The following is a 20023-nucleotide window of genomic DNA, read 5'->3' as shown; positions in this document are numbered from 1 at the left end:
GGCTCGCTGTGCATGACTGTGAGATCGTGTATCAACACACAATATGTTTTTGATTAGATGAAAAAAATTTCTGCAAGCCTGCGAAGTGGTCTCAGTGAAATCGTGGCTTTTTATACTTTGCTGAGCTAAATAGCTCAAGAGACGATTAACTTAACGCGAATGATTATCCACCGCGCACGAGAGGAACTTGTCTCGCAATTAAGCCGATGAATTCCTCACAAAAACTATCTAAACACAAGCGAGACCTGCTGAGGTGGCATATGTCGCCAGGTTGTTAGTTCAGGCAAGTAGTTCCCGCATTTGTCATGCCTAAAATAGTCACTAGCTATCAACTCTCGTGTTCCAATCAAACTAGAACGAAGCTCACGCGATCGAGATCAACAAGATATCATGCACATGCGAAGAGTAATTTAATTTCACAGGAATCCGACCAACCCAGTGCTTAGGCCAAAAGATCGCGAGGGTCGTATGTGCCGATGTAAATTTCCTGTCGACAAACGTTAAGATGCCCTGGTAAACATTTTTAGAATCTAACCCATGCAGCTCCAAGTTCAAGTTCATGAAGAAGACGGAAGGCAAACTATACGTGGTAAAAAATTGAACCTATAACACACTCGTATTTTCACTGATTTATTATGTTACAATCACACTGTATTATTATAAATATTTTCACAACAAGATTGTGTATGTTGCCTTTGCTTCTAAACAAGCCTAAAGTTCTTCGGATTAATAAATATGTTTTTTTGTATGGGTTCCTAGAACCCGTACACTATCCTCTCGACTCTTAAACTCTACATTGAGTTATTTATGGTATTCTACTATATTCTTGGCGTGATCTTACGGCCTCCTTTCTTCTGTAACGGTTTTGTGTGTATTTTACCTTTAAGTGAGTATATTTCTGGTTATTTTTTTGCCAATCTACTCTCAGTTTCCATGCCGATTTCAAAGGCGCTTTTTTCTCATTAATCCTAAGAGTCGGCAGACGAGCGGGAACGCTTTTTCGGCGAAGAATTCGAGCTGTTCAAAATCAACAGTAAACGCATATTCAGGTCCAGAGGCCATGTCGATTAATTCCTGTTTGAATTTTTGGATTGATCGCTCGGTTCCAGCCCCAATGGTAATGATGAAAATGCCTTTTTCCTTCAAAAACGCAGCCTGTCTGCGGGCTATTCTCAAGTCGTGGGCATTGCCGTCGGTGAATATGATCAACATATCGGGGATGTACGGACGATCGCCGTAAAGTCCCGTGAAAACCTGTGTTTATCAAAAATATGCACGCATTAGGCGTTGAAATGAAAGGTTCTCGCCATGAAAGGTTCAAATTGGGATAATTGGTAGCATTAAAGATAGATTAGGTTATAGTTATGGCTTGAATTTGTGTTTAAATTGATAATAAGCCACTCACCTCGTTGTTAACACGAGTCAGCGCATCGCCAGTTGCTGTGCGCGTCCCAGCTTGGTAATTCATGTTACGAATATTTATGATCGTCTCGAACTCCGTGTACGCACCTAAGTCCCAGACCACCGAAGTGAGACGTTCCTCGCTGTACTGCATGAGTCCAGTGTGAATGTTGGACGACTCCACTCTTAGTAGTGAGATGAAATCCATCAAAAAGATCTGGACTTTGGCGAAGTTGGGGGTTTTGATGCTCGCTGATCCGTCGATTACGAAGTAGATATCTTGTGGATCACGACGGCACAGAGATGGACTTAGGGCCCCTTGAATTTTCGAAAGATTTCGATGTTATTGCAAATAAAAATAGCTGTCGTATTGACTACCTTTATCAAGCTGTTCCTTCTAAAGGTCAAGTAAGGATCATCTCTTATTGATCCAGTGTTACTACAGGAGGAAATCTAAACTAAACTAACTTTATTTATACTGGATAGCTCTATCAGTTCTAAAATGTTCTTCCTGGAGGTCCAGTAAGGATCATCTCTTATTGATCCAGTGTTACTACAGGAGGAAATCTAAGCTAAACTAACTTTATTTATACTAGATAGCTCTATCAGTTCTAAACTGTTCTTCCTGGAGGTCCAGTAAGGATCATCTCTTATTGATCCAGTGTTACTACAGGAGGAAACTTAAAGTTAAAACTAAACTAAGGATCATCACTTATTGTTCTCTTTTTAAAAGATACTTACTGCCAGGTTTAACAGGTTTTTCGAATTCTGAACAGATCGTTTCTATTGCTTGAAAACGCTGTTTCTTTAGGCCTCTGTACTTTGAAAGAATGACGTTGCTCTTCTCGGTTATCTCTTCCAAGAACGATGCAAGAAATTTTGATGATGGTGTTGAACGAACTCCAACAGTAATGAGTTGGACTTGTCTTAATCCTAACAGTCTAGCTGCACTACGAGTATCCTCTTTGTCGTTTGGTATTCCTCGCGTGATGAGAACGATCACATTTGGATTGCGTTCTCGCTGTCTCACTGCATCAAGCTCGTAGAACTATGATTAGAAGTAAATACAACTTGAGATTTTGCTTAAACAAGGAGTGATTAGACTTAGCAAGTATCCAACGTTTTTATATTATAATAATTATATATAAACTTTCACGTTCTTGACAGACTGGAACAGAGTTGATGAGAGTTAGCAAGCCGAGAGGTTATATGAGTGTTTTCTCAACTATCATGTCCTGATCAAACGAGAATGAGAGTTGATGAGAGTTAGCACGCGAGAGTTTACATGAGTGTTTTCTCAACTATCATGTCCTGATCAAACGAGAATGAGAGTTGATGAGAGTTAGCAAGCGAGAGTTTACATGAGTGTTTTCTTAACTATCATGTCCTGATCAAACGAGAATGAGAGTTTAATGAAAGTTACCAAGCGAGAGTTTTATCACATGAGTGTTTTCTCAACTATCATGTCCTGATCAAACGAGAATGAGAGTTGATGAGAGTTAGCATGCGAGAGTTTACATGAGTGTGCTAACAGCTATATCACAATTCATAGGAGAATCACCTCAACATGTTAATGTTAATCGGAGTTTATATCATTCATTCTTGTCTTATATTTTGGACAAACAAAGCTTAAGATACCAACCTTATGATTAGCTGCGACCAACGCATCCCCGGTGAACCGTTTGTATCCCCTCTGTTGAACAATGGTCCCCAATCGTACTTTAATCTCCCTATACTCCTTTGGGTTCATGAAATCTATTTCCATTTTTGCGGAGCCTTTTTCAGTGTATTGCATCACACCAACCTGAATCTATCATCGTTCATAACCGACTTGATAAACCCCTTGACTTTTCTGAAATATTTGTGGGAGAGATCGTAAGAAAGTTGGAAGTTAACCGAACCATCGACCACGAAAAGAATGTCTTTTCCCTCGCTCCCAGAGCAGCCGAGCGGCGGTGAGGTTGTGCTCACTTCTGTTGCTGTTGTGCTCACTTCTGTTGTCAGATGCTCGGTCGTTAGACTGGGTAGACTGGGTGCCAGGGCACGAATCCTCGTCGCTGGCTTCTCTGTCTGTGGTTTCAACTCTGTGGTTGGCCGCGTAGTCGCTAAAATGAAATAGACCAAGTGCATTAGTTCAGTGCCGGACTTTTCCGTACTCGCAACTTTAAATTTCATTGTCAGACCAGGTATAGAACCCAGCCAATGATATACGGATAGCTATGCTTGTGTATATAAAGCTTCAAAACCCCAATATTTACAAGACAATGCTTAGAGCAGAATGTGGCAGTATTGTCTTATAGGAATTCTTATGACAAGTTCGTTTTTCCTAAACCTGTAAGGGTATCACAATATAATCATTCAAAACCAAGAAGTATCTCCTATGTGGCTACAACAGAATGTTTCTTCCGGAATAGACTGACAAAAATGAGATAATTTAGCTTATCGTCATTCTTGATCTTATGTGAAAGCAGTTTGAAATCAGCATGTTCATTCAGCAACGAGTAGCCCTGTATTTTACTTATAAAATAAAGGTTACTAAACATTCTTAGTATACTGATAGTGTTTCAGCCGTGTCTTAATATAAAACAATAAATGCATGTACTTTATCAAATTACAGATTTGCATGTCTGTCGCGAGAAAGAATTAATTGAGATGAATTGATAATGGTGCCTAAATGGATAAATAGATAATAGCCAATTAAATCGATCCTATCAGTGTTATCTTCCACCTAAAGTTCCTTTATCAGATTCTGTCTGTGATAATTAATATAAACTGATATGAGTAATTCTGTATCAGTGGTAATATTACTGTCTAGTGTGTAGCAATTATGTTTTGGGGGAAAAACAGAACGGACCTCAGGTTAAATTTCGTATTACCTTTAGGAGATTTTGTTTCGACATTGCATGACGTGTTTTTTTTCCCACAAACTGGCAATAACCTTGGCCCGCAAGCATTTTAAGGGCACTTCCTAAACGGTCTAGAAATTTTTTTCATTGTAAAATATGTACAACTGCCAATACCCATGGGTGTATGTCGCCCATGTTTGGTACACAAGTCTAGAACTGTACTTGTCAAGATCATCGCCCAACAACCTGCTAGCATTTATGGCGTGCGTGAGTATCAGCATATCGCGCCCACCCACTGCGCGATACTTGTGCATTGTGGGAATGATTCTAGTTTGAAAGGGAACTCTATCACGTGGACAGACACGCAGATATAATAAAACTGGCAGAATGCCGGTTACCTCAAAGTAAAAGTGCAAGTTGAAAATGTAAACAAAAAAGTTTCCCATGATAATATTAGACCAGTTCGTATTGAAACTGATTTGTTCCCCGCCTCATAATCATATATGTTTACTTTATTGCTATGTTTGGTCCATAGATAGGCTGTTGAACGCTTATAAAGCATGCTTTAGTTTGTTCCACTTGTCCAACATAGCTTTAAATGAATGTTTTTGTAAGATTGACTGTCCTGCCTAGGATGTACTCATCTGTTTGCGCCATAATACAATCTCGCGCGATGTAAACAGTTTTCACTTCCTGTGATATTTGTTTAAACTTCCAGACCACCTGAAACATGTTTTGATACAGAAAAGCGAATTGAAATAGCGTTTTTGTAAACGATTCTGGTCAGAAATTTGATGAATTTTAGGCTTTCTTTATACATGAGGAAATTCATTTTGACACTGATTTCATGTTACGAATAGTTCTTGATGTTGTGAAATTTGTTACGACAAATTAATGCATTTCGACAGAGCTTCATCAATGTGAACAATTTATCGAAAACTCATCGCCGAATTCCTCAAAGGTCAGTGTTCTTCAAAATACTTACGAGACCGTATGAAATTTACAAGGCAAAAAGGACTTTAAGTATTTTACGATGAGACAGTGGCTGGCTGGCCAAAAAAGGTTAGGAAATCCTCGCCGTAATTTCGGTTTTTACCAAGTAAAGCGCTCATGGAAGCGTGAATATTGGACAGAAACAATGGCCGACACAATGTCTATATACAAGTGACCTTCGTAGGAAATAAAAAATGAATTCCAGTGTAAACATTTGCTAGTGTTGTCAATATAAACACCTTGCATTTACCGCTCTTTCAATATATGTAAACTTCATCAAGCTATATAGTCGTATGATTTTCAATTTCTCACGACAAAATTTCATATCGTGTTTCTAGGTGTGAGCATATGTAAATGAAGGGCCTTCATTCATTTAAAGTGTTCTAAACTAGGCCAAAATTAGCAGGAATTTTAATGTGACGCGCCGGTCGCGAGCTATTGATTTGACAAGAGTCACTCGCATGGTGGAGATTTTTTCTCCCATTAAACTCATCAGCTATCATCGGCAAAGCCAAACTGTCTGCCAAGCACTAATGAACTAGCTTTAAATTGGACATACCCAGTATTAACATTGGCTACAATCCAAAACAAATGGTTCGGCTTTGTGCAGTACAAAACTATGCCATATTTTGAAAAACAGACAGTAGTACGTTTCATGTGGTTGTATTCAACTCCTACTACCCCTCCCCCCCCTCAACCTACTGTTGCATTGAAATTTGATTGACGCTTACTTTCAGATACGAAAACGATTTCAACGACTTCGTTTTAGGAAGGGTGGGGTGGGGCATGAATTTGAACACGAAAGTCATTCTGAATAAATAACAAGATGAATGCAATGATTTGTTTTACTTACGTGGTCTCGTCGTCGTAATTGGTGTACAAACTTTATTCACAATATCGACTGCTATACTCTCAAGGTTTGCAAAGTCCACCATTTTCACATCATCAGGGCTCGAGGCGATAGTCTGTAATTCATCTTTCATATCATGTTCGACTTTTTGAACATCTTCCCCGGCGCCAATCGCAATTACACGAACTCCCTTATCTTTCAAGCGCTTTGCCTGCAGAGCGGTGAGGTCGGGGTCACGAGATTTCCCGTCAGTGACGACAATCGTGATATCTGGAACGTCGGGACGATCACCTCCTGTTTTTGTGAAAACCTGAAATATGATGTTTTAAGATTGTTACTACAGGAGCAACCCTACACTAAACTAACTTTATTTATACTAGATAACTCTATCAGTTCTAAACTGTTCTTCCTAGAGGTCCAGTAAGGATCATCTCTTATTGATCCAGTGTTACTACAGGAGGAAACCTAAAATAAACTAACTTTATTTATACTGGATAGCTCTATCAGTTCTAAACTGTTCTTCCTAGAGGCCCAGTAAGGGCTTCTTCCTAGAAGCCCAGAATGAACCTTATACTTATAGCCATTCATGCAATAACTCATTTACACGAAGTACACCAGCCCTATGCATGCAGTCAAAAAACGACGACTGTTCTCACCTCGTCCACGACAATCTTTAAAGCAAGGTCAGTTCTTGTTCTTGGACCGCCATAGTACTCCATGTTCACGAATCTTTCACGGATCGTCTCAGCGTCGAACTTATTGTCGAGATTGAATCTTATCGCTGTGTTTTTTTCGTCGCTGAATTGCAAGAAACCAATTCGTGTCATATCGCGGCTGACGTGAACAGAAGACACAAGCTTTGTGAGAAACTTTCGAACTTTTTTAATATCCCTTCCTCCTATGCTTGCGGAGTCATCCACAACAAGAAACAAGTCCCTCGGCTGTTCTTCGCAAACTACAAATGAAAGGAGAAACAAAATACACTGTCAAATGAAGTAAACAAAAGCTCTGTGTATTCTGCCAAAGTTTCTGTAAATGCAGTGGATGTTCTGCACAAGGAAATCTTTAGGATTCGCTACAGTGTTCCTTAGAAATGAGATGGCATTTATAGCCGAGAAAGCCCCACAAATGTACAATCAATTGAGATTCTCTCTGAAGATGACTTTGAAATAAAGTCGAAAATTTACAGTTTCGACCTGTGTCTTGCTTGATTCATATTTTGACTCTCAAGATGTCCTGCTTATTCGGAATATGTTTTCTTCTTTACTTTTTTAAATTGTCGTCTGGTCGTGGTTTTTAAAGCCCCAAAAGTTTTACAAAAAAACCCTGAGAGTTACAATACACAGATTAGTCAAATTCCTAAGTTTTCAGAGGTAAATTTGAAAGTGCAAATCAGCAGAAACTTTTTACGTCGCTTTAAACTATATCGATTGCCATAAAAGTTGTACGTTAAGCTACAATACAAGCTAGATCTAGCTACTAAGAGAGCTTTCAATTGAAAGTGCGTTAAAGTTGCGAGGGCGACACAGACCAACTCTATCATCACAGCTTTATCAAAAGGCACTATCTGATCATGAACAATCACATTGCACTACATTAATTACGATAAAAAGTAATAAACTACAATTAGACTAAAACCTATTAGTAAAATTAACGGAAATAATTATAACATTTGCACAACAAACATATCTACTTAAATACGAAAGGGCGGAACATTAAATCTTTTCGTTCAAAAATGCCTGTTTCAGTATCTTGAGGGACTTACATCGTGTCTGATCATCAGGTTTTAAAAATAGTTTTTGAACTTTTATATTGAGTTATTTCCCGTGACAAATAAAGCAAGGATAATGATTTATTCACTGATGTCGATGCCGATGTAAACTTTTTTATATAAAACAGAGAATCTATATAAGATAATTATGGGTAATATTCAGCAAGCCGGGAAATCAGTTTCGCATCACGGAAATGTGTAAGAAGAGTCTTGAAAGTTCGACCAAAACGCCTCAAAAGTTTAAATACGATCGTAAAGATGCATGTTCGTGCGTTAATGCATACACGTCCGTTGCATGGAACCCAGCGTTTTATCACAAATTCACTAGACCTTTAAATTGTCCTGTATTAAGTTTCCTTAAGAGGAAACCTTTGTCTCGCTTCTACAAACAGATATCTGAATATCTCTCACAATCACATATGCACGCGATGCTAATGGAAACTTTGTGAACGGAAAGTAACATGAGAGAAACTGATTCAAAAAGCATTAGTAGTCTATGTTGCTTAGGAAAACTCGCATCTCTAAACCAAATCATACTGGCTAAATAAAAAGGAGATTGTTAAAAACTTTGCCTTTGCCAAACTGTTGAAAGTGTACGAATAATAAAAACCTTGAGATATTGCTCAATTCTTTGCAGGCTGTCTCTGCAATTCATGAGGGAAACGAGTTCAATATTTCTAAGGTTCGAAGCAGTTCCGTTATCGCTAAAAATAAAACTTATTTCGAAAGAAAAGCCTATTAATGAAATCACACCTTAGTTTTAATGACAGCTCAAAGAGAAAGTATGCATGCACCTCATCTGTAGTTTTAATATATGAAGGAGATACTCAGTCAAGAACTCTTCAGTTAATGAAGTACTTCATCTCTGATGCTGAGATGATTCGGTCTTTCCATTCAATTTCAATTCTGAAGTTCTCCATGACGATGTTGTATATAAATTTCCTATGAAAAAAGGGTATAATTCACCACGATGCGTGTCCATTGTCGAGGAAATATATGTCATAATGATTTCACCCCGATTTTTGATAATGGCGGAGATTAATAAGCTGCAAAACGTGTCTTTGCATATTGCGTCATGGATAACTTGTGGTCGCCGCACCAGTAAGTCATCTCGACACTGTTGTCGTTCTTACGACACCGTCAAATAGGACTTTTCACGCCCACCAAGTGACAATAGATGAAAGGCGACAACAAATGCGATGGTAAAGCTATTTTATAAGGTTTTCTCCAACGGCAATATCAATGCATGCAGAGAGTGGTTGTTAAGATAGCTGAAATTCGTTCAGACAATCAAAACTACGCAGTTTAAATCCGGTATTTTAAGAATTTAGATAAAAATAAAGGAGTTATCGTTATGAGGACGAAGCATTTCACGAATGAATGTTTGGAGCAATTAAAACGCTACTACGGTTGTTAAAAGTTACCCTAAAACAATTGACGCAGCATAGTTACCCTATGGCATTTCAAGAATTCAAGGGTATAAATTGAGTTGTTATCATTGAGAAGAATTAAGCATCCTGCGATCAGCTTTTTTATACGGGATTGTACGCGAGGAAGTCTTGAAATCAATTATATATTTTACCCGTTGAACAACGAGCAAAATGGAACAACATAATTTGCAGTGTGTATTCTTTATCGTAGTAATAGAAATTCGGGAAGATTTGAAATATTCTGCGTACAGTTATCAAGGAAACATTAACCAATCAAAGTCCACGCATCGGTTTAACCAATTACAAGCGTTGGCAGTGATTTTTAGCGCTGTTGAAGGCAAGCGGCTATAGCCATGGTCAAATGCGCATACTCGTACAGTAAGGGCACGTTCTGTGACGGTACATACGTAATTGCAGAAGTTTCCCGATGTCTTTTATCATATAGCCTGAAGGCTTCAGAAATAATGCGTACACAAGATCAACTTGAACCAATTCAAAAGCGCGGGATGTTTATGCAGACGTCAGGATTCCTTGCCTTCAAAGATGCTTAAAAACGAGAACCCTGTTATTATCATCATAACTGTCTTGTGTTATCGACCACTAGATTGCATAACAATATCCAACAATATTATGCACCTTATTTTGACGTTGAAAAACGTCAAAACGCATAAACAAAGACAGTCTTTGCTTGAAATATCGCATAGCAATTTTCGTCGCAAAAAACCGGCGATTTTTTAGCAACCGTTTCTTCAAAATGACAAGCTCGCTGCCAGACACACTGTCATTACGAATAATGATCGATTCAACTCCCGTCTTACAACGAGGGACGCGGTTTTACAAAGACGTCAACGGTGTACAATGATAGTGTACAATGTTCCTTGATTGGACATTGGCTTTGAAAAGCTGAGAGCTCTCTTTAAGTAACTATTCCGGCATAGTTGTGATTTTAAGATTTGCCGATCCAAAGCATGAGAACTAAGTTTGTTGTCGAATTTGCGACCAACAAAAAGATTCTTGTATTTAGAGGAAGAAAAAAAACGTCTATGCTTAGCTAAAAAACTGTTTTTAAAATCTGTTGGCATTCTCTCAAAATCTGGAATAACGGCTATATTCATGCATATTGGATGATAAGCGCCTTGCCGCGTTTACAAGAAGATCAACAAATTCCCACATGCAGCTTCAAATAGGCGCAATTGGATTATACTGACCAGGCAGCACGTACTGTCTCTTGCTTAAAATGGGCAGGAAATTCACACGATTTTTAGGGGAAAAGTGGCAATCTTAAAGCCCGCGAGGCTTTCCATGCATTTATCACAGGAAGCAATATATTTTTGGTATGCCACAATTCGTCGTGTGGTTTATGACTTTATGTATATTCCGTGTACGTAAGCATGTTTAGTAATTTGTACTTTCCGCCTTTCCAGACGCGAAGCTACCGCGTTTTTGTTGAAGTATATTGAACTTGGGCATGTTTCAGTCGTCCGTGCATGCAATCAGGCGTATTAGACGTAGATAAAAGCTATCATTCTTAATAGATTATTAGGTTACATAAAATTTGAAGGAATATCATTTACGATTTTCAAGCACGCGAAAACTTTGATTACGACGGCAAAAAACAGAGTGGCTTCTGTTTGATTTCTCAACTTGATTTCAAGGATTGAGAGGGTCGTTGATTTAAATGATACTGCATGGGTACTGCGGCCGGTAAACAGCGACCAAATGCTTGCGGAATAGCGCGAGCGCACTTTTCCGAAAGAGTCGCTCTTAGCGAAGAAAGTATATAGGATGCCGCACATATCAAGGGTAAAGACTTTTTCCTGACTTCAAAAGTATGCAGACAACAGTTAATATTACTATGGGAACTACAACGAAATATTATTGTCAATATTATTTTAGTTTTCCGGTGCCTTTTTTAACTTTGTTTAAATTCGCTTTGATTCAAAAATAACCGTTGCAAGATTTGATATACATAGCAAGATCGTGTTCCCTCTTCCATTGCATAAGTTACTCCTGTCGCATTGTTTTCTAGATAGCCCGTAATGCGCGTTTCTATTCTACTTGTGGCACGGTGCTTATGCATGTGTTCTGTTCTGAATCACGTATACGTAATATTCTAGACTTTATTTCTCTAATTCTTTGGCAATAATACCACTAATTACGAACTCGACGTCACAGATATATATAATGTACTTTAATCCTACTGGAATAGTATGCAATATAACCGTGGATTTGTCTGAAAAAGCTACTTGGAAATTACAATTTAATATGACAAGCGAATCATTAAGCTAGCGTTCAAATGCAGTGTTTGTGTTCGGCTTTTCAACTCAGCTCAGACGGGTCCTTAACCCTGAACGCGAGAAAGCATACTGCAGAATAGTACTATAACCTGCACTGGTGCATTACTGGCTTAAAATGAAAACAAACAGCAATCATTTATATTACGAGCAATCATGGACACGCTAATTCTGACTTTAGCTTACCTTGTGTCATAGCATGCGCCTCTTGGAATAGATCCACACTCAGCCATATGGACAGAGCAAAAACGATGTAATTGGTACGCGCCATTACGATAAAACCTCTCTTTCTGCGTATTTAACTTTGTGGCTGCTAATGAGAAGAAAAACAAGGTAATATATTAGCAACGAAACGATAGACTTGAATGCACAAATATTGCTTCATGTTTGACATTCGTACCGAAAATTGAATGCCTCCTATATCTAGGATAGTAGTTCCTTATGATCGGAGCTCATGTTCCTCGATTTGATTTATAAACGAATGAAGACAAATTTGGTCGGAAGGAGACCTTTGTACTAACGGAAGCCAATTAAGATAAGTGTATTGCTATCCTTATGCGTCAGCCAAGTGAATATATTAGGTCGCGATTTGCCATAATACGCACTTCAAAAAGCCCCTTCAGAATGCACCGAACCGCGCCTTGAACTCTATGGAAACCATGCTCGCAAGTTATTTGACGTTGAAAGTATCGAGGAAACGCTGTCATGACTCAGTTATGTAAACCACTCCACTAATTCGAACAACGCGAATCGAGGTTTGTTTGATTGACTGAAATGAAAACATTTACCGGCGATATTAAATGGCATATCTTAACTCAAATATTTAATAAACCTGGATTTTATATCTTATTTTCATTAACAACCCTTCAAAAAGTACTTTTGCTGAAACGTGCTACTTAAGTTCATTGTTAGATAATGTTCACTGTTGAGAAATCTTACATTCATTGCCTATAAATGGTCGAAATCTCAGGCTTAGCATTAAAGGTTTTAAAGTGCATACATTTATGCAAATTCCTCTCACAAATGTTTCCAAAATTAAACTTCAGGGTTGGATGAATATATACGTGAACTCCCGAATGTCATTGACGTTTTAGGTTTATAAAAAAAATTGAATGGAAGTCCTGGTTTAAAAATACCATCACATAATCTAAGTCATATGTATATGCCTGTAGTAAAATATAATTCTCTCAGAGTAACTAAAAGTAATAGGATATAAGAAGTGAAATCCCGTTAATAAAAGGCGGGGTTGTAGCTACTGAGAAACAGAAAAAAAGACAATAAAATAAATTGCGCCAAAAGCTCCAGGAATCACATGAGGGTATTTCATGCATTTAACAAATATGAACGGACGCAAATACTTCATATCTTACTTCTAGTTTATGTCAGATGATAGTATACTGAGTTTTTTTTCCGATTATGTACTGCTATATATTGGAACGGTTGAAGGAACTATATATGCTGTCAGACTCTTCTTAACACAAGTATTAACTTTGGAATGTGTTCAGAACGGCCTACTTTAGTATTCCGTTTGTTGCCAGACACATTTTATTTGTCAACCTGCCAGCTAATAATATAATCTGCATTCGTTCAGTACACTTTCGAAGGAAAAATTCACTCGAAAATTTCCTGGGTTTATGCCCTATTTCCTCATGAATCATGACCAATACCATTTAGTCCATTTCCCCTTATAAATTATTGATATCTTTTCGGGAATCGTAGAATTTAGCGTTGATTGTTCCTGCAATGTTTTGAATTACCGCTAGGAAATGTCTTTATAAAGGCCTGTGTCTTTTATTAAATTAAACTATGTTTCAAGCTGAATAATAGCGCTGAATAGTTCAATCAACTTGTCTTAAAAAAAACACAACTCGTTGACGTCTATCTAGTCCTTACTTGGTCCTGAAATATTTCTTGTTTGACAGCAATATTCTCTCTTGAACGCAGACGGGAGCACGCCTTTGCTTGTCCTTAGAGCAACTTACGACACTCAGAAATGGGACTTGTCGCAAACATCGCGGATTTTTATGCAAACGGCGAAGCAACGGGGCGCCTATGACTAAACACCTTAGCTTGTTAATCGAATTTACGAGTGCTCAATAAGCGTAATATTTGATCAAGGCGTGCCAGCGATGGACAGATGTCGACACCACATGATACGCCCGTATTTTGAACAATTTACACGCTGCCAAATGCGCTATTCCTAAACAAAAGAGAGGGTCCCACGTTATTGACGAATTCCAACCACAATATCAAAACACACCAGAAAGCATAATATTGCAAGAGCAATTTGAAATTGCGTATCGTACGCCAAGTGAATTCGGTTTGATGACGAAACGACCAGCTTTCAAGACTTGAAAATTTTATCCGAGGAATTTCGCCCGGGTCTGGGCAATAATGTCAGTCGATACATTACTAAATTTAGTTGTATATAAACAAGTCATTTGTGCCAATAACTATAGGGGATTTACGAACAAAGTTTGAAGAACAATGAGACTTAATTAAGTATGTCCAACGCGTGTACTTCCCCATGTGCAGAACGAGATGAACCCAAATTAAAATGCAACAAATCATGAATCAGTTACGTGTTCATATTCACCTATCGTTGTAAACACTTAAAAGAAACAGCCTTGTATAATTTAACATCTAATCATTTTGCATGCATAGTTTCACGGACCAACTTTCATACTCAGAGTGTCTTTCGTGCGTTTGGATTTGAACAAAATATAGAGAAAGATACGAAACAAAAGCTTCTAATCAACCGTATCTATTTCTAGAATTATTTCCATTCTTGGATTCTAGTACATTATATGAAGTGTAACTATTGCTCTAGTATCCTGTGTAAAAATGTGGTATCCCGTTGGTAATTTTCTGGCTTCCTTTATTAAAAAGTCATTATCGCATTGTAAAAGGTGTAAAGCCGTAAAAGTGTCTAGTTCTCAAGCACGCGATGGAAGTATTTTTGGCTCATACGAGGAGATAATTCAGATTTGTCCCATAGGAAGATGATTAAAACGATAGTAATATACCGTATCCAATATGAATAAATTTTGTTAATCAATTTAGGTTTCCTTCTTGCGATAACATTACATCCGCTGGGATGAATCTACAGGACCTCTAGGAAGAACAGTTTAGAACTGATAGAGCCACCCAGTATAAATAAAGTTAGTTTAGTTTAGGTTTCCTCCTGCAATAACACTGGATTAATAAGAGATGATACTTACTGGACCTCTAGGAAGAACAGTTTAGAACTGATAGAGTTATCCAGTATAAATAGAGTTAGTTTAGTTTAGGTTTCCTCCTGTAGTAACACTGGATCAATAAGAGATGATCCTTATTGGACCTCTAGGAAGAACAATTTAGAACTGATAGAGCCACCCAGTATAAATAAAGTTAGTTTAGTTTAGGTTTCCTCCAAAGAGGCAAACTTTACTGGACGTTAAAGCCAATACTGATTTCTTTGTTTTGCTTGTTATTGTTGTTTAGACTGCAAGGTCGAGCACGACTTGCCCTTCAGCATGCAGTAATTTGGGAAGATGCGTCATCCTTCGTGTGTGTAAACTTTATAATTAGACAATAGTTTGTCTTAAAGTCTAACGCCGACCCTTCCTTTGCGACCGTCAGAAACGCGGTTAATCTTTTTGATTAATTACAGGCAGGAAACCACAGCCCATGAGTCAGAACAAAAAGCGTTTGTAGGATGCTCGTTTTGTTGTGTAAACACGGCAAATATTTAACATACCATTAGGACAGACGATAGCTTCGTAAACACTTGTAATTTTGTAAAAGAAATCTTTTAAAGACAAACAAGACCGGTTTGGATTACGCAAAATAATTGAGATAAAGAAACCAAGACAGTTTTTACAATGTATTACTGATTGCCCCCATTCATGCATTGGTTTATCTCGGCTTAAAAATACCCCAGGTTAATAATTTTGAACGTGTTGACATTGAGAAAAATATAACCTTGGTTCGGTAGAGAAATTTATAGACTGAGCCACCCCAGGTCGAAACTGCGGGTTACCATTCGTAGTGCAAACGGTGCTTCAGGCTGTGAGAATTTAGAAGACACTGTTTTATATCAGGTCAATTTAGGTTCATTGGATCTTATCTGAGCATACTGAGCTCCAGTGTGCGCTTGAGTTTTCATGCGTGTCGTATAATTATGGACAAAGCAAAGATGGACCTTGAAACTGTTGATTAGGAATTACCCTATATGGTGATCTACCTCGATTCTGACACGATAGACATCTGCATGCATGCGCTTATGACCTCATCTTTGAGCATTCATAATTTTTTCCAGCATTTTCTAACAGACCGTCCGAATTTCGATTGTTTTAGTTTTTGTCATATACTGCCTTAGTTTGTTTGCATAAGACCACGAAGCTGCTCTGCTTAGACAAGGTTAAATGGATGCAGATGGCCGCGACCAGACAGCAACTATTTTTGGATGTATGCAAGAGCAAGTGTTCCTAATTACGCTAGCCTGGGCTTCTCCATACTTGACTGTATGCCAGTGCCGAAAGAAGCGAGCTAAAACATGTGTTTGCTTATAGATAATATAAGAAAAACATGCTCTGAAGAACGAGATCTTGTGCGGTGAAATCCAAAAATTTGAGCTTCAAAATAAGACTTCGGGTGCTTAAATTGATATTAGGTTTCATATAGTAATTTGCTATTAAGCCATCGTAGCCATACTGGCTTCATATCTATATAAAGCTGATTTGTTTTGTCAAACGCGTTTTTTACAAAAATGTGACGTTACCCTTTGCCACAGTGAATGACAGACGTCGATTAGAGCTAAATTGAGTTTTAGGAATATCGAAATAATCTTTCGTAGAACAGGAACATGATAACAAGACAGGAGGAACATTATTGTCCTCGAATGCTTGAACCACTTTTGATCGATCAATCACCAGGCTTAATTCAGTTGTTTTATGCACATGCAGGTTTTTTAAAAAGCCACGTATATAAGCTATAATTGCTTCATCAAATGTCATCTATAGTAGCGAGGCTGACATAGAACCGTCAACCGTAATTAATTGAACCATATATTGCAGGTCTCAATCTGATCCATTTCACACAGAAGATTTTAAAAGCACATTGTATCATATGCTCATCGCCTACTTCTAATATCAGTAGAACTGATTAAAACAGTGCAGACTTTCAAAATTCTAGACATTCAGTCATCAAGTATTAGACAAACATCAAACGCATACTTGCACTGAATTTATATCGTAAACACATTAGCCCTTCCCAGAAATAATGGGCGATTAATAACTAAATACAAAGTACAAAGTAAATAGGATGGGAGATTATGAGTCTATATATATAAACATAATATTCTACTGGACGGTTCCTTCCTTTTCGCCCGGAATTTCGGTAGGATTTTTCATTTTAATGTGAATTACAATTTCACAATCTCTTTAGCATTGTTTTGTGATGCATGTTTGCAAGCACGTCTTGAAAAGCCGACGCTGTATTAGTGTATATACTGTATACAACAATTCATAAGTGGAGGCTAGAAAAATCGCCGGCTTGTTGCTTTCAATTCCGTCACAATAGAATCCTAATGAGGGTCCCAAATTTGGGGAATTTTTTGCATACTTCGAATTCTCCAACGTGCGAGTTTTGGCGTAAGGATTCCTAGCTTGTTGAACGCTTGTAATTTAAAAACGGAACTTTTTCAAACGAGGCGTTGCGTGCGTGGATCTATAAGTCTCATTTTCCGGTGTTAATGTTTTTGAGTAATTAAGTTATAAGCATATATTTGTAACTATTTTCGCTATGTTATGGTATGCATTGGCACATGTAAAACGTGAGTTGTGGGCTATAAAAAACTAGCTGTTTATTTCTGCGGTGACATAAATTATAGTGGAGAGCGGTTGAGACATTAAATGCATGCATTTACCATTGACGGGAAAGATCAAAGATGTTTTTACAACGAGTCTTTCTTATTTAGACTAAAGCGCTAGTTGACATGCATCCAGACAATATATTGAGTCACATATGAGACGTTGTGACGTCATGAATAAAAAGCTCATTCAGCAAAAATTTTTTCATTGAAAAAAGCCGTATCATGAATTCCTAACCACGTACGGGCTCTCTCAAACTTCAATCAAGGATAATCCCAGAATGATATTTAAAAACGAAAATATGCTACAAATTCCCAACTGAATACAACGTGCATGGGAAAATAACATTTTGGCAAAGAAACGGAGATGTTTAATAATTATACGAGAACTTATTGGAAAGGAAGCTTCTTTACAAGTTGAAAGAATCAAAGTTATGTAAAATTGTCATAAGATTCCGGTAGAAACAAAAAATGAAAACTGTAACTATCATATATTACAACTAAGAAAGGAAGAAGATACCCTAATGAATTCCGGCTCGCTTTTAAAGTGTTAGTGTCGCGATGGCTATAGGCTTGTTTACACTTGACATCTTTCACTTTCGGTGCAACGACAACGTTCAGTTTTTGATAAATACGCGTTTTTGGAACGGTCGTTCCAAGCCAGAATCACAACTAAATTCACAAGCAAACTGATGGCAAATGATAAACAAACATTAGGAAGACTACAACTAATCGTAACTCATAGTATAGCCGTTGTAGAGCGTTAGAAAAAAGTGAATTGTTGGCCAAAGGAATGCAAGAAAGTAGAGTTGATAGCGTGCATGATATACCAGTTGAGGATTGACAAGAGAAACAGTTTTGATTATCAGCCACATCGCTTCACGCGAACGGAAATTGATTTTCATACACGAAGTGCATAAATGAGATAATTAGAAGTGGATTAAGACCATTCACGAGTGTTTGGCAAGAAAAAAAACTATCATGTAGCCTGCCAAATTATTCGAATGGCTAAAAGTGCAAAGGGAAAAAATGCTCTGCCCGTCCACGAGATGTGAACACGCGAACGGAACTAAAATAATGAGGAGATACTATAGCTTAAAATTTTTTAACTACCACAAGTTAGTCTCTGCCAAGATTTTCGAACGTCAGCCTTGGTCAGCGAAATTTAAAACTGAAATTATTTAAATTTTTCGGTAAAAGATGAATCAGTTTCATGGCAAACTGAAGCGAATAGTTCAACTGAAAAAAAAATATAATGCGGTTCCAACTGTTTCTGTGCCTTATTTATCTACAAATATATCGCGGTATATATTGCTTCGTTTTCGAAGTCAAACTTTCATTTTATCGGTGATTTTGTTCCGCAAACATTCGCAGTAAATTTTTCGCTAGCTTAGCAGCATGGAAATAAAGTTAATGAGGAATGAGATTGTCTGGTGACGAGCCAATTTTTCAACGTTGTAATCTGCGTCAAATCTTCACATGCAAATCGATCACAAATAAACAGCCTTTCATTACATCGTGACGTCGACTCATTATATCCCGGTATTTTTAACAGTTATTAATATCACATCGCAATACTGCAGAATGCTAAAGACTTAAGCTCAACAGTCACAACGAATATCACATACTTTAAAGCCATCTGCTGTTCCAAAATTGGAATTTCTCAACAGCAGCGCAAATCAACTGATATTCGAGGCAAATTTTAGCTCAATTACCACTTCAAGCCTCTCTCAAACACCAGGTAGTTCTGACCTTTCTCAACATTTCTCACGAAATCACACACATGGATCGTGAGACCTCAAAATGCTCGATTTTTATATCACCTTAGCTTTAGGACTATTCAGTACTTTCACCAAAAGCCAATATTTAATATATAAAGTCAATTCTAAATACAGTATATGAAAGTCAACTCACCTACGTATTGATTGTGAAAATGCCTTGCGAAAGACCAGAATATTCTTCGAAGAGTATACTCCTCGAGTTTATGTTTAGGATAATTGTATGATCTAAAAAACGAGAACAGAATCTTATATTTTGACTGTGAGGGTCCAAATCGTTTTCAGGACGTTTTCTGATTGCATGAGAAGAATTCAGGCAAGATAAGAAAGCACAAAGGATTGAAAGGAATAGATTTTAAGCGCGCAGCAGAGGGCTCCTCGTTTTCAATAACAAAGTTCCTGAGAGATCCTTCAATAAAGAAGAGGTATCAATTAGCATAGAGACCTTGCCTATACAGATTTCAAAACAAATCACAACTCCTGTTTTTTTTTTCTCCTAGCCCGTTGAAAATATCAGAAAACTCTTTCATCGTGATACACAAGAAGAGCTAAAAGCTATACGGTATACCTTAGCTTGTCACCTTCTGTAATTCGACAGCTCTGTTACAATAATGAGACACCGCGATTTGCATGCATCAACAGCTTGACAAATTAGCAACTTTGTTTGCAAACTGTTTACAAACTTGCTACAAATGATTTGATAACAAGCGAGCGCTATTTATATACAGCTACGAATCAAATTGTGTAGGTTGAGAGGGTAATGCACCTCTTTTTTTAGATTACCTATTATTCGCCTTGATATGATCCCT

At 37.7% G+C, this 20023-nt stretch overlaps 2 protein-coding genes across 2 annotated transcripts; both read right to left on the bottom strand.

Annotated features, from left to right (window-relative positions):
* Window positions 1-617: 617 nt before the first annotated feature.
* Window positions 618-3200, bottom strand: LOC114527471 (matrilin-2-like). Its single transcript, XM_028549124.1, has 4 exons — window positions 3044-3200; window positions 2143-2449; window positions 1406-1719; window positions 618-1254 (listed from the first exon to the last, which is right to left on the bottom strand). Exons 1-4 carry the CDS (start codon window positions 3194-3196, stop codon window positions 943-945), a joined length of 1086 nt encoding a protein of 361 aa, XP_028404925.1. The 5' UTR covers window positions 3197-3200; the 3' UTR covers window positions 618-942.
* Window positions 3196-19442, bottom strand: LOC114527678 (cartilage matrix protein-like). The gene is made up of 5 exons (XM_028549384.1): window positions 19355-19442; window positions 11772-11898; window positions 6747-7045; window positions 6094-6400; window positions 3196-3506 (listed from the first exon to the last, which is right to left on the bottom strand). Exons 2-5 carry the CDS (start codon window positions 11854-11856, stop codon window positions 3196-3198), a joined length of 1002 nt encoding a protein of 333 aa, XP_028405185.1. The 5' UTR covers window positions 11857-11898; window positions 19355-19442.
* Window positions 19443-20023: the final 581 nt, after the last annotated feature.

Source organism: Dendronephthya gigantea, unplaced genomic scaffold (assembly GCF_004324835.1).
Source record: "Dendronephthya gigantea isolate DGI-Jeju-01 unplaced genomic scaffold, DenGig_1.0 000045F, whole genome shotgun sequence".
In the NCBI taxonomy this organism is placed as follows: domain Eukaryota; kingdom Metazoa; phylum Cnidaria; class Anthozoa; order Malacalcyonacea; family Nephtheidae; genus Dendronephthya; species Dendronephthya gigantea.
Note: the sequence above shows the minus strand (reverse complement) of the source record. Positions and strands in the feature narration are given on the sequence as shown.

Coding starts and splice junctions, on each gene's coding strand:
- LOC114527471 (XM_028549124.1), bottom strand. CDS start 3,196: ATGCAATACACTGAAAAAGGCTCCGCAAAAATGGAAATAGATTTCATG. Junction 1,720..2,142: donor AAAACCTGTTAAACCTGGCA/GTAAGTATCTTT, acceptor CGAAAATTCAAG/GGGCCCTAAGTCCATCTCTG. Junction 1,255..1,405: donor TGACTCGTGTTAACAACGAG/GTGAGTGGCTTA, acceptor TGATAAACACAG/GTTTTCACGGGACTTTACGG.
- LOC114527678 (XM_028549384.1), bottom strand. CDS start 11,856: ATGGCGCGTACCAATTACATCGTTTTTGCTCTGTCCATATGGCTGAGT. Junction 6,401..6,746: donor TAAAGATTGTCGTGGACGAG/GTGAGAACAGTC, acceptor ATCATATTTCAG/GTTTTCACAAAAACAGGAGG. Junction 3,507..6,093: donor AATTACGACGACGAGACCAC/GTAAGTAAAACA, acceptor ATTTCATTTTAG/CGACTACGCGGCCAACCACA.